The sequence below is a fragment of the Saccopteryx bilineata genome, chromosome 4 (genome assembly GCF_036850765.1).
Source record: "Saccopteryx bilineata isolate mSacBil1 chromosome 4, mSacBil1_pri_phased_curated, whole genome shotgun sequence".
Lineage (NCBI taxonomy): Eukaryota > Metazoa > Chordata > Mammalia > Chiroptera > Emballonuridae > Saccopteryx > Saccopteryx bilineata.
This window is the reverse complement of record NC_089493.1, coordinates 124261843-124276938: the sequence shown is the minus strand read 5'-3', so window position 1 is coordinate 124276938 and position 15096 is coordinate 124261843. Positions and strand designations below refer to the sequence as shown.

Below are 15096 nucleotides of genomic sequence, written 5' to 3'. Positions count from 1 at the left end.
AGGGTGTATGCAGGAATCTGTCTCTCTGGCTCCCCTCCTCTCACTAAAATAAAAGAGAGAGAGAGAGAGAAAAAGAGAGAGATTTGCCTTTTGTGGTCTCAGCCAGTTCTACTCGAAGTGTGATATTCAAATCCAGAGATAAGAACAGAAATTGAAAATAAATGTTAATAAAGTTTTGAGCTATTTAGCAAAATAGTTTCATGTCTGATAAATCTAATAAAAAATAGGGACTTGTACTTTGAATTTTTTAAAATTTCATTTTTCTAGTAATTCATTTTATTGTGTTTAAAAAAGTATTAGTCTCCAAAGGAGACTGTCATCTTCACCACAGATTTTGAGGACTGGTCTATTCCACACCATCATACCATCCTATAGCAGACCAAGTGTGTTCAAGTCGTTTGCATTCTACATACTCTCCTAACCGTACCCAATCTATAGAGCAGAAGCTAAATAAAGATTTCATAAAAGAAATGACTAACACTTGAAAAAATATACAATGATAAAAGTAGTTAAGAACTTTATTATCAATTGAAAAGTAACACTATTAATTACTGTGCTGTTATATATGCATATAATGTATCACATATATTATTACTGCCTATTACATGATAACATTAGCTTTTCTCCTCTCAGTGGAACAAGAAAAATAAAAAAATATTTTTCAGAATGTGTCTCAGGAATGGAGTTTGAAATTACTTTATAGTTCTTAACAATGAATCCCTTAGCAAATAATGTGACTAGAAGAAATCAGATGCCATTGGTCATAAATGTTCATTTTCTATTCATGGATGTTATTCATTATAGGAACCCAGTTTGGGAGCACAATCCAGAATAGTTTTCACATGTATATTAAATCTCCAATAAATACAACTTACTTCCTAGCAATGGTGGTCACTCGGATGCGTCTCTGCCCACTTGAATGCTGATACTGAGTCACAAACTGAACTGCGCCACGCCCTCCTTGAGGAATTGGTGCATTATGCTGTGTAAAAATAAGAGTAAAAACTAAAAAAAATCTATTATGTTGTTGTCATCTAGTCACTGACTATATATCCTAGCACTAATAAAATTCATTCTAATATCAATTAGAAGGATGTTTTTACAGTACATATAAAACAGTTTGATATTACAGTACATATAAAACAGTTTGGTATGCCAAATAAGAGAAAAATGGATTTAGTAAAGGGAAAAAATGATCAAGGATAAGAGGAGTGAGTCCAACTCGGAAATCAATTTCATGTAATATATAATTCAGAAGGACATGAAAAAAATAAAATGAACAGAGAAGTGTAAAGAAACTAACAGATAAAGAAAGGTGTGAGGCAATTCTGACTAACAGTAATTAGAAAGAGAAACTGAACTAAGTCCTACTCCCCTCTGTATATAAAATTAAAATGAAACTTTTGGAAGATAATCACATGATGAACCATGTGAAAACTATTAGTTTTCAATAGAAAACTTAGTTGACCAATAGAAAACTATTAGTGAGAAAAGAGTAATGATTATAGTAATGATTCTCAGAAGGAAAAAGCAGGTGGTCAATAGAAAAATTTTCTTCAAACCCTTTGACAACAGATATTCTTGCTTTGATTTTATTTGTTTTGGTTAATAACAGCTATTATCTTTTACACAAATTAAAACTGTTAGAAAAAGAAATTTCTGCATTTGTCTTACAAAAGCTGACTATCAATAGCCTGTGGTTCATTTTATGCCTAATCACTACTGGTATATGTCAGTAATTTATACATTAAACAATTCTTTAATATGATAACTTCCTCCTATAGCAAAAAAAAAGAATAGTCTCTCCAATTGTTAGAATCTTTACCTCCTAATTTTTTTCTATGGATTTTGACACATTAAACTTGATGGTGCTCGCTTCAGTAGCACATATACTAAAACTGGAACAATACAGAGAAGATTAGCATGGCTCCTGTGCAAAGATGACATGCATTTTGTGAAGTGTTCCATATTTAAAAATAAAAAGGGGAGTCTGACCAGGCAGTGGCGCAGTAGATAGAGCGTTGGACTGGGATGCACAGGACATAGGTTCGAAACCCAAAGGTCACCAGCTTGAGTGCAGGCTCACCAGTCTGAATGCGGGGTCTCTGGTTTGAGTGTGGGAAAATAGACATGACCCCATAGTTGTTGGCTTGAGCCCAAGGTCACTGGTTTGAGCAAGGGGTCACTTGCTCTGCTGTAGCCCCCCGGTCAAGGCACATATGAGAAAGCAATCAATGAACAACTAAAGTGCTTCTCGTCTCTCTCCCTTCCTGTCTGTCTGTCTGTCCCTATCTGTCCTTCTCTCTGTCTCTCTCTGTCTCTGTCACACAAAAAAATAAAAACAAAAATAAAATAAAAAGAGGAAAGAAAACTTTCTAGTAAGACTCATATATCATTATATATACATATCCTGTGACAATTGGGAGCTAGATACCAAATTACAAAAATGCATAGATAGAAAAAAATTTAAGATTTTACTTATGCTTCAATTTTATATCAAAAATAAAAAACAGAGTTAAGTTGGGTTGCCTAAAGTTGGGCATTTGCAGATTTCCCTGATACCTCTTTCTACTATAGTATATTCTCTCACCAAAGAGTTTAGCTTTGAAAAATAGAATATAATAAACAAAAACTCCAAAACAGAGTAAGCTTTGGGTTGTATTTATTATTGGAAGAAAAATATAAAATATTCATGGCCAAATTAAGTACTGTTCAAATATACATTTCAGTATTCAAATATAAAAGGTCATACCTGATTGACAACCTCAAAATATATGGCTAAGGTTGTAGTGGGACTAAGTCCACATATCTTCCATTGACAAGTGCCACCTGTTCCTATCTCCTGTAAACATAAAATATGTTTGAAAACTAGACAATATGATTTATTACTATAACATATACCAAGGTGAAGGGGGTAATAAAACCTCCAGCAAGAAAAAGGATCTAATTCAGGTGTCCAATGAATTCACTGAAAATTAAAAACTTAATATTTTTAAAATCATATAAAATATATCATGAAATAAAATTAAGCATTTTTACACAATAACATTATAAAATAAATCAAATTTATGCTAAGTAAAGCACAAAAGTATTGATACAAGTTCTTTATATTGTAGACTTTAAAAGTATATACCACTTAATGAAGTTATTACAACTAACATTATCCTTCTATCCAACTATTTGATATGCGTAGAGATACTGACTTAACACATAATATGTGCACATATGAATACAGGTTTTCTGGATCAGAACGGCATGACTAAAGCAGTCTTAATCCCAAGAAAATTTCTAAGATATAAATCTTTACCATGCAAAGTGCTTAAAACTAATTTTTAACTCAGTCATTTAAAAAATTTACCTACTTTGTGTTATTTGTCCATCATCCTCTCTACAGCAACAGTATATAATTCTACTGTTGTTACGTATACTATACGTCCACTAGATGGAGTAATAAGAAAAAAATTGAACTTAAGTCTGTCTTATTTGGTTACTTTGTTGTAAATTCTACTAACAAAAAACTTTCAGAAATTTTGATTTTCAGTTCTCCAAATTTCCAAAGCATAGCTGTTGTCTTCTTGAGGCACACTGGCACAAGGAATAACTTAGACATAAAAACCAGAAATACAAAAAACCCCAAAAAACCAGAAGTACAAATATTTTAATTTAGATGTGGGTGGGAAATGGGTGGTCGGAAAGAGCAACAATGAAGAATTAAACCGATGAAGACTAAGCCACATTCTACTGAAAAATTTAGTCTACACAATTATTTTTAAAAGAATACTATAGGCTGCCACCCAGGTCTCTTCTGGTTCTGCCTTGAGATTTATATTGCACTTTCATTTTAGAATAAAAGTTTCTTACATTTTCAGACACACAGGGTCCTTTAGAATTTAGAGACACACACGGTCCAATAGCTCCTGAAATCTTTATTTCTCTTGAGGTCTGCAAAATAAGAACACAGTATACTTTGGTGTGCTCAAAGATAAGTTCAAAAATTCAAATATAAGTATATAAGAATAAAGATATTCTTCTACATCTAAAATTCAAAAGTCAATGAAAATATACTGCTAAAATAATCAGACAGTGAGCATTTCTGTGTTAACTCCAAATTTAAAATCTAGCCTTGACCTAACTTTAGTCCTCTATTTCCAGATGCCTAGGGGAGGTCTTCATCTGGTAACTCATCCTCAATTCAATATTATAGCATACCCAAAATTAACATGTCTTAACCCAAAACCTTAGAGACACTATCTTCTATTTTTCCTTCATCGATAATCTGTTACCAAGATTGGTTTTTTCCCAATCTCCACTATCAAAATTTAAGCTATCATTTACCTTTTATCTAGAAAAATTAGCCTACTTCAATTTTTTTATTTGAGATTCTTTTTCCTGACAAATCCTGAATGTGACAGTCAGATAAATTTTACGGAAAGCACTATTCTTCATTAACCTGCAGTGGCTGTTACAGCCTACACACGCATCTGCAAACTACAACTAACACACAGAATTAAACTATCAATACTTCCCTTACATTCCAATACAAACTATCCACTCTCACTGGGCCGTTTCCCAAACATAATGTGCCTCACCTGATTCTCACCTCCATGCCTTTCCTCACACTGGGCTCCTGACTAAAATGCATTCCCCTCAACCAACTTCAATTCTGCCATCATTCAAAAACCAATAAAATAATTTACTTTCTACAATAAATTGTGTCATGGGTATATTCATTTGTCATCCCTACACCTTTATAGCACTTTCATAATCTATTGTTATTTCATTCTACCTCATGTTAATCTTGTCTTTTTAACAAAACTAAATTTTTTGGCCCTGGCTGGGTAGTGCAGTTAGTTAGAGCATCATCCCAATATGCCAAGGTTGCAAGTTTCAATCCCCAGTCAGGGCATAGACAAAAATCACTCAATGAATGCATAAATAAGTGGAACAACAAATCAGTCTTTCTCTCCCTTTCTCTTTCTCCTTTCCCCTCTCTCTAAAATCAATTAAAAAAACAACAACTAAGTTTCTTTACAAGAAGAACCATGCTTTAGATATCCCTTGTGATCTCTACAATTTCTTACCTTAATGCTGGACACTTAGCAAGCGTTTAATAAAATAAGATTACTAAGAATATTTAATAAAAATTTAAAATAAAAGTGCTTGCTTGCAATACACTTGTAACTAAGCCTTAGGTTTTTGAAATTCAAAGTTGAAATGACAGATAATAATAAGAACCTACCAACCATAAAACAACTGATTATCCAAGTAGAACAGATCAGGTTTCTCTTAAGTTAGATACCAAGCATTGCAATTTTAAAAATCTAGCATTAGCATAAACAAATTCAGCACTAAAAGACCAAACACACTAAAACAGTTAAACCCTATATAAAGAAAAAAATAAAGTTAAAGCAAAGTTTACCTATATATCTTCTTTTCTAACAATTATATAGAAATGCACAAGTAGAATTTCACTGTATATTTAATAATAATGACATATTTTCCAACAAACAAAATCTAACTCTAGGATTCAATATAATATAACCACTATTTTAAAGCATATGTTGAATTTAATTAATGATCTAGCCTACAAATCTCTTTTGGTAACATACTACTACATATGTCAAGATTTGGTTCTTACCTTTATTTCTAATGTACCACCAAAACCCATTTTAAACTGTCCATGCATATCTTTGGTAAAGACTCTTTGAAAAGTTTGCTTGAATAAGGAAGTGTTGAAAGAGTCGCCCATTACCATGTATCCTCTGCAAAGAAAGAACAAAAAAATAATGTACGCAGCACTAGTAGTGAGTTCATGTGTTAAATAAATTAAGGTGGAGGAGAGTAGAGGCAGGGAAGATGCTGATGGAGAGAGACTTGACTTGTGGTGATAAACACACAATGCAATATACAGATGATGTGTTATAAAACTGTACACTTGAAACCTGTATAATTTTAATAACCAATGTCACCCCAATAAACTCAATAAAAATTTTTTTAAAAATAAAAAATTACTTCTCAGTACTAACAAATTTTAAAGATACTTCCTAAAATGTGCTACATTACCACTGATTTTTATTTTATTTTATTTTTTTTAGCAACAGAGAAAGAGTAAAGAGAGAGAGACAGGAAGGGAGAGAGATGAGAAGCATCAACTCAAAGCTGTAGCACTTGGATTATTCATAGCGTCTCATATGTGCCTTGGACGGGGCTCCAGCTTAGCCAGTGACCCCTTGCTCCAGCCTTGGGCTCAAGCTATTGACATTGAGCTTCAAGCCAGCAACCTGGGGGACTATGCTGATGATCCTGCACTCAAGCTGTCGAGCCTATGCCCAAGCCAGATGAGCCCACTCTCAAGCCAGCAACCTCAGGGTTTTGAACAATGATCTCAGGTCAACACTGTGGCACCATCAGTCAGGCACTTTAAGTACTTTTAAATAATAATATACAATAAAAAATTGAAATAGGCAAAAGAACAAAACTGATATGCTATAATAGTGATTTTATTTTTGATAAAGTTAAAGTTTTGATCTATGTTATCTCAGATGCCATTATAGATTGTATCTTTTAAATTTTTATTTTCTGTTTGTCACTGGTATATTAAAATATACTATAGTGCCTGACCAGGCGGTGGCGCAGTGGATACAGTGTCGGACTGGGATGCTGAGGACATGGATTCGAGACCCCAAGGTTGCCAGTTTGAGCACAGGCTCATCTGGTTCAAGCAAAAGCTCAGCAGCTTAGACTCGAGGTCTCTGGCTCGAGAAGGGGGTTGCTCGGTCTCCTGAAGGCCCGTGGTCTGGGCACATATGGGAAAGCAATCAATGAACAACTAGGGTGTCGCGGCGAAAGACTGATAATTGATGCTTCTCATCTTTCTCCGTTCCTGTCTGTCTGTCCCTATCTATCCCTCTCTCTGATTCTCTGGGAAAAAAAAAAATACTATAGTTAAATTTTGTATACTGACCTTGACCTAGAAGTCTTGAAAATTTAACATATTATTCTAACAATCTGTCTACACTTTGTATGTAGATTCTTTCAAATTTTCTTTCACAAACATGTCATCTATGATGATCTGTGTTATCACTAAATGTGATAATGCATCCTATATTAATAACAACTTACACCACCCCACTTATCTGCTTCCTTTTACAGCAAACCTTTCTATATCCTTACTACTCATTGTGGCCCTTGGTCTAGCAACATTAGCATCACCAAGGATCTTGTTTGAAAACTAGAATTTCAAGACCCATCCTATGCCTACTAACCCAAAATCTGTATTTTAACAAGATACCCAGCTGATCTGTACATGTGAGAGTTTGGAAGTTCTGATCTATTTCAGCGGCCTCCAATCTCCTCTGCCTGTTCTCTTTTTTAGTTTACTCTAAATCAACTTTTATTGCTCTTACGAATACCAGTGACCTTTACATTTCTTAGAACACTCTTACAACACTCAACCATTTTTATTGCTTTAAAAACCACTAATATTCTGACAACTCCCATATTTATATGTTCAGCCCAAACCTAACTCCTGCTTTCTATGTTGGATATAACGTCCAACTGCCTACCTGGCATCTCCTCATAGATATCTACTGGCACCTTAAACCAAACATGTTCAGAAATGTACTACCAATCTTTTCCTCAAATACTCTTCTCCTACAGTCTTACCCATTTCAATAAAGGGCAACTCAATCTTTTGAGTAAACATTTGTTTTTCTCAAACCCCAAATTCAATATATCAGTAAATCCTCTGCCTTCTGAATATATCCAAAAACTAGCCTGACCAGGCAGTGGCACAGTGGATAGAGTGTCAGACTGGGATGCAGAGGACCCAGGTTCGAGACCCCGAGATCACCAGCTTCAGCGCAGGCTCATCTGGTTTGAGCAAAGCTCACCAGCTTGAACCCAAGGTCACTGGCTCGAGCAAGGGGTTACTCTGTCTGCTGTAGCCCCATGGTCAAGGCACATATGAGAAAGCAATCAATGAACAACTAAGGTGTTGCAATGAAAAATTGATGATTGATGCTTCCCATCTTTCTCCATACCTGTCTGTCCCTATCTATCCTTCTCCCTCTCTCTGACTCTCTCTCTGTCTCTGTAAAAAAATAAATAAATAAATATATATATATAAAATAAAAATGCTGCATGAAAATAAATAAATAAATATATCCAAAATCCAACCACTCTTACCACCTGTAATGCTATCACTTGGTATTACTGTATCCCTACAGGAATTTAATGTCAAAAGGTTCCTAAAAACTACAACTTTAAGCAAAATGATGTGTAACAAAACCAATTTTACCATATAGGCTCATTGATATAAATACAAGTTAAGTTCTTATGGCATATTTCTAGCCACAAAAACATCACCAAACTTCTAAACAAACACTCAAAACACTTCTAATGTTAAACAGTGAAATAAATGTGAGCTATACCTACATTTAAGGAAGATTAATAAAAACTAAGAAGATAATTCTTTTCCATCCTGCTTATTCCAGTTCAGCATCGATAGTGCCCAAAGCTTAAGTCCCAGCAGCTTGAGGTATAGGCTGGCACCCACACTGAGCAGGATGCCCTCCCATCACAGCCTACACTCACATACACACACACTCACTCAGACAGGTCATTGTAGATATGCCAGCTCACCTCACTATACATCGTTAGGGCATGAGAGGACATCAGAGTCCCTGGAGAAAACCCATGAAAACATGGAGAAAACGTGCAAACCTCACACAGAGTGGCCAAGCCAGGAATCAATTTTTTTCCTCACCAACATTGTAACGAAACAATGCCAATTGAAATGACATCATTAGGGGAATGGTATACTCTTATTGAAGACAACCTAAGTCAGATGATCCTTTTAAAAGATTAAGTTGGATCACATTACTTTCTGCTAAAAACTATGCAATGAGTTCCCATCTCACTCAAAGTGAAGTCCAAAGCCTAATAGTCAAAAAATCGTCACGATCTGTCCCCCCCTTTGGCTGCCTTGCTATCTCTCAAACACCCCAGATTTGTTCTCAAGTTTGCTCTTGCTATTCCCTCTGCTTGGAACACTCTTCTTTCATATATGCACCTGGCTCACTTTCTTACTTCCTTAAATCTTTGCTAAATCCTCACTTTTAATGAGGTTATCCCTTCTCTCCCTCCTTAGAACTGCAAACCGCTATCCTCATTTCCTGACTTATTTTTCTCCTGAACATTTATCATCACCTGACGACATACTATCTGTCTCTCTCATCTGCTCTCTCTAGCGCAGCACATCCCACATGTGTATATAAAATTGAAATGTAAATTAAAAACTTAATTTCTCAGTCACATTTGCCACATTTCAAGGGGACAATGCTGAGAATATGTGCAATAAAAAATGGCAATGTCCAGCAACAGAAGATAAGTTCCATGAGGGCCAATTTTCATGTTTGGCTTATTGCTGTATCGCCAGTACCTTAAACAGTTTGACACACAGGTTTTCATTAATATTTATTAAATAAATTAATTCAATTAATAAACCTGAGAAATAAGTTGGCATACCTAATTAAGTTGTTTTTTGGTTTTTTTTTTACAGGCTTTGGGATGGGGAAAGACAGAGAGGACTCTTCCTGTCTTTCCCCCTCTGAGCAGATTGCTGACTCGGGTGGGGTGGTGGAGCCCGGTCAGGGCTGTTTCGGTTCCTTATTCGAAGAGGAGCATTTGGTACTTGCCTAGTTTCCCCATAGACTTTCCTTATATTATTAAGAATAATAGCTACCACTTTCTGAGCACATGCCTTATATCAGGTAGGCACTTCACGTATATGTAAGGTATTTTTCCCCGCCGAGAAGGAAGGAAGAGGGCCGGAGCTGCAAAGTGTGGAATAATAAACGGCTTCATTGAGTACAGAGCGCACATCCTGCCCGGCAAGGTTCCCTGGCCCCAAGGAAAGAAAGATGGAGGCTAGGGAAGTTGCCCCTAATTAAGTTTTTTAAAGGCTAATTAAATTATCCCCAAAATACATGACTGCCTGTGAATGGAAAATAAATACTTCCTGACTCATTCTATGACACCAGTATTACTCTGATACCAACAACAAAGACATTACAAGAAAAGCCAAGATCCCGTATGAAATCAGATGCAAAAATCCTCAACAAAATACTAACAAATCAAATCTGGCAATAAATAAAAAGAATTATTCACAGGTCAGATTCATCCAGGAACTCAAGGCTAGTTTAACATACCAAACAAAAACAACAACAACAACAAAAATACTGTAATACATCATATTAATAGAACAAAGAACAAAAATCATGTGACCATCTCAATAGATGCAGAAAAGGCATTTAACAAAATCTAACACCCTTTCCTGAAAAAAAATTCAACAAACTAGAAATGGATGGGAAAGTTCTCAACCTAATACAGGCATTTACAAAAATCCACAGCTAACATCATACTTAATGGTGAAAGATGACATGGTTTCCCACTAAGATCAATAGGTAAATCTGCCTGACCAGGCGGTGGATAGAGCACAGTGGCACAGTGGATAGAGCATCGGACTGGGATGCGGAGGACCCAGGTTTGAGACCCCAAGGTTGCCAACTCATCTGGCTTGAGCAAAAAAAAAGCTCACCAGCTTGGACCCAAGGTCACTGGCTCGAGCAAGGGGTTATTGGTCTGCTAAAGGCCCGCAGTCAAGGCACATATGAGAAAGCAATTAATGAACAACTAAGGTGTCGCAACAAAAAACTGATGATTGATGCTTTTCATTTCTCTCTGTTCCTGTTCCTGTCTGTCTGTCCCTATCTATCCCACTCTCTGACTCTCTCTCTGTCTCTGTAAAAAGAAAAAAAAAAAAAGAATAGGTAAATCAAACCCTGGCCAGTTAGCTCAGTTGGTTAGAGCATTGTCTGGAAATGTCAAATTTGCAGGTTCAATCCTTGAACAGAATACAGACGGATAACAACCAATGAATGCACAACTAAATGAAACAACAAATGAATACTTCTCTCTCTCTCTCTCTCCCTTCCTCTCTCTGTCTCTCTAAAATCAATCTTTTTTTTTTAGATTGTTAAAATAAAAAAGGAGCCCTAGCTGGTTGGCTCACTGGTAGAGCATCGGCCCTGCTTGTGGAAGTCCCGGGTTTGATTCCCAGCCAGGGCACACAGGAGAAGCGACCATCTGCTTCTCCACCCTTCCCCCTCTCTTTTCTCTCTATCTCTCTCTTCCCCTCCCACAGTCAAGGCTCCACTGGAGCAAAGTTGGTCCAGATGCTGAGAATGGTTCCATGGCCTCTGCCTCAGGCACTAGAATGGCTCTGATTGACATGAAGCAATGTCCCAGATGGGCAGAGCATCGCCCCCTGGTGGGCATGCCTGATGGATCCCGGTCAGGTGCATGCAGGAGTCTGTCTCTCTGCCTCCCTGCTTCTTACTCTAGAAAAATAAAAAAATTAAAAATAATAATAATAAAAGAAATTGGCAAATCCTTTGAGACAGAAAAGATTAGTGGTTGTCTAGGCTGAGAGGGGAGAAGTAAGGGAAGAAATAAAGAATGGGGAATGACTGCCAATGGGAACAGAGTTTCTCTCTGGGGTAATGCAAATGTTCTAAAATTAAATTATGGTAGTGGTTATTACACCTAGGAATATAGTAAAAAAATTTTTTAGTCTGACCAGGCGGTGGCACAGTGGATAGAGAGTCGGACTGGGATGTGGAAGACTCAGGTTTGAGAACCTGAGCTTGCCAGCTTGAGTGCGGGCTCATTTGGTTTGAGCAAAGCTCACCAGCTTGGACCCAAGGTCGCTGGCTTGAGCAAGGGGTCACTCGTCTGCTATAGCCCCAAGGTCAAGGCACATATGAGAAAGCAATCAATGAACAACTAAAGTGCTGCAACAAAAAAACTGATTGATGCTTCTCATCTCTCTTTGTTTCTGTCTGTCTGTCCCTGTCTATCCCTCTCTCTGACTCTGTCTTTGTAAAAAAAAAATTTTAAGTATTAAATTAAATTATACACTTAAATGGGTATTTAAATGGATGAATTATATCTCTTTAAAAAAATAAACGATTTTACTTATTGATTTCTAAAGAAAGGAGAGAGAGAGAGAGAGAGAGAGAACAAGGAAGTGGGGGAGGAGTAGAAGCATCAACTCATACTTTTTCCTTCTCATATGTGCCTTGACGGGGCAAGCCCAGGATTTCAAACCAGTGACCTCAGCATTCTAGGTCGACGTTCTATCCACTGCACCACCACAGGTTGATCAAAAAGGTTGATAATACAATGACTGCAGGATATCAAGAAGAGCTTTTCAAACAGAACTGTGCCTTTATAACTATATTTTAGGAAAAGTTTATAGTGAAAGTATCAAAACCTGTTAACCGTCTGACCAGGTGATGGCGCAGTGGATAGAGCGTTGAACTGGGACGCGGAGGACCCAGATTTGAAACCCCAAGGTCTCTCCAGCTTGAGCACGGGCTCATCTGGTTTGAGCAAGGCTCACAAGCTTGAGCCTAAGGTCGCTGGTTTGAGCAAGCGGTAACTCGCTCTGCTGTAGCCCCACGGTCAAGGCACATATGAGAAAGCAATCAATGAACAACTAAGGTGCCGCAATGAAGAATTGATGCTCCTCATCTCTCTCTCCCTTTCTGTCTGTCTGTCCCTATCTGTCCCCTCTCTGTCTCTCTCTGCTGCTGTCACAAAATTAAAAAAAAAAAATTTTTTTTAAATTAAAAAAACCCAAAACCTGTTAACAGCTATTGTATTATTAGTTTGTAACTCCAGAAATTGTAAAATTCAAATACATACCCAGTCAGGTTGGGACAGCATTTCATCTCCAGGAGACCTGTCTGATCTAATGCACATGCATAGATATCAATAACATGACCAGTCGTAGCAGCTCGATTAGCCAATGCTTCAAAATGCTACAAAAGATTTTTTAATCAAATAAAGTTAATGTATAAACTAATCATCCTATAATTCTTTTTGCCATTAATAGATTAAAATGATCTAAGAATACTAAAAAAAATAATTCATAATTTTAATGTGATTTTTTATAATTTAATTTTCTATAATGTCTCAAATAATACAGTAGTTTCTATAAGTCTGTAACTGTCATATTCTTCTGTAAAAGCCATTCTTTCTTAATACAGTGGTCTCCCCTTATCCATGAGGATATGTTCCAAGATCCCCAGGGGACGCCTGAAACCATGGATAGTGCCAAATCCTATATGAATTATGTTTTTTCCTATGCATACATATCGTTTTACTTGACTGCTTTTCTTTGGCATATCCAAATTGCTACCATCATTACTCTCGCACATTGAGGCCATGAGTAAGTAAAAGTGGAACACAAGAAAGAGGATACCATGACCAAGATGGCTACTAAGTGACTAATGAGCAGGTAGCATGGATGTGCTGGGTTAAGAGATGATTCACGTTCAGGGTGGAACAGCGTGAGATTTCATCACATTACTCAGAACAGTGTGCAATTTAAAACTTATGAACGGTTTATTTCTGGAATTTTTCAGTTAATATTCTCGAACTGCAGCTGATCACGGGTAACTGAAAGCACAGTATGCGAAACCACAAATAAGGGAGGACTACTGTAAAGTCCTAAATTACACGAAAGTTGAAAAAAGGCATACTGAACAATTTGTTCTTTACATAAACATGGTAGAAGAAAAACAAAGAAATCTTTTTCCTGGCTAAATCTACACTCAAGTAATAAAAACATCAAAAAAGATAACAATGAAAGCAGTAAGGTAAACAAATCTAAAACATTTTTTGAAGCTCACAGAAAAGTCCCAAGCTCAAAAGGGAAATTAGGTGGCAGGAAAAAAAGTACCCATTTACAGTGACAATTATTTGTTATTAATTACACTTAAAAAATATGATAAATAATCACTACCAAAAAGAAATATAAAATAGCACTACATTGAAATTGTAAACTCTAGAGAATTTTATTAAAAGGGGTGGGGGACATTAAAGCAACAGCAATACAAGGGAATCAAAAATCAACCTTAGTGAAAATGTGCTCGCGCTACGTGAACAGAAAACTTATAAAAAAAAGATAATACTATTCAAGCTATGAAAAATAAACATATCTAAAGTACAGACGCTGGAAAATGAAAAAGTAAAAAAATGTGAGAAATTTTTCCTGAAGGAAAAGACATTCTTTAACATGAAAGGCTCACAGGGTTTCTCTCAGGAGTAATCTTTAAAGAGATACCTATTGGTACATACTATTAAATTTTTAAACATTTAAAACCAGGAAAATTATAATGTAAGTTATTAAGAAAGAGACTATTTCTCAAATTATAAATAGCAGTTACAGTATTAGACTTCACAATATTAGATTTATCATACAATATTTGTATTTTATATTACTCCTTTTTTATTAAATGAATATTTCCAAGGCAAAAAGGCTTAAAAACCAAAATTACCTTAGTTCCCTTTTTAACATATTTGGCATTGTCTTTTTCAATGTCATGCCATGATCTTATAGGTGTCTTCAATTCATCTCCAACCACCATTCCTGGCCCCTGAGTGGCTGGGCCACCAATGAACATCATGATACGGGCACCAGTGTTGGGGAAAGTACACTATCAGATAAAAGTAACTTGTCAAAAGAGTTTAAAGGAAAACATATGAATATACATTTCTGATAATGAACTGTGACATACTCATTATAGAAAACAGAATATCATAGCTTTTCCAAGAAATAAAATAATCAAATGTTTAAAATGAAATTTAAAAACAAGGTGTTTGAGGTGGGGGGAGATATATTCAGTGGGATACTTGAATCTATGTAAACACAAATTAAAATCATAAAAAATAAAATAAAAACAAGGTGTTTGTTTGAAGAGAGCTTTTTAAATCCTCTTCTAAATAATAGTGCCTTCCTAATTTTAAAATAAAACCTGGAATAAAGCACCTTACCCAAGTGATCTAACTAACATCATAGTAATAAACTAATCAACAACAGCAGCTCCCAGATGTGCTGCACTAAGTAGAATGCAGATCAATTCTGCAACATTCCTGGAAAAATGTATAACCTAAATCTGCTCATGAGATGAGATCAGATAAACCAAATCTGGACTTAAAGTCTGCAAAATAACTAGTCTGTACTCT

General features: G+C 36.0%; 1 protein-coding gene and 1 non-coding gene across 7 annotated transcripts in view; one reads left to right on the top strand and one right to left on the bottom strand.

Annotated features, from left to right (window-relative positions):
* SEC23A (SEC23 homolog A, COPII coat complex component) overlaps positions 1–15096 on the bottom strand; it is a 103199-nt gene that overhangs the window by 58307 nt on the left and 29796 nt on the right. For all 6 annotated transcript variants that reach the window (XM_066277899.1, XM_066277895.1, XM_066277900.1 and 3 more), the window contains 6 exons: positions 14409–14567; positions 12772–12887; positions 5639–5762; positions 3862–3942; positions 2753–2842; positions 876–982 (listed from right to left, as the gene is read on the bottom strand). In XM_066277899.1, coding sequence (XP_066133996.1) covers positions 876–982; positions 2753–2842; positions 3862–3942; positions 5639–5762; positions 12772–12887; positions 14409–14567 — 677 coding nt within the window. The remainder of the gene's footprint in view (positions 1–875; positions 983–2752; positions 2843–3861; positions 3943–5638; positions 5763–12771; positions 12888–14408; positions 14568–15096) is intronic.
* Positions 1869–1974, top strand: LOC136336954 (U6 spliceosomal RNA). The gene has a single exon (XR_010731688.1). It is a non-coding gene; the product is annotated as a U6 spliceosomal RNA (small nuclear RNA).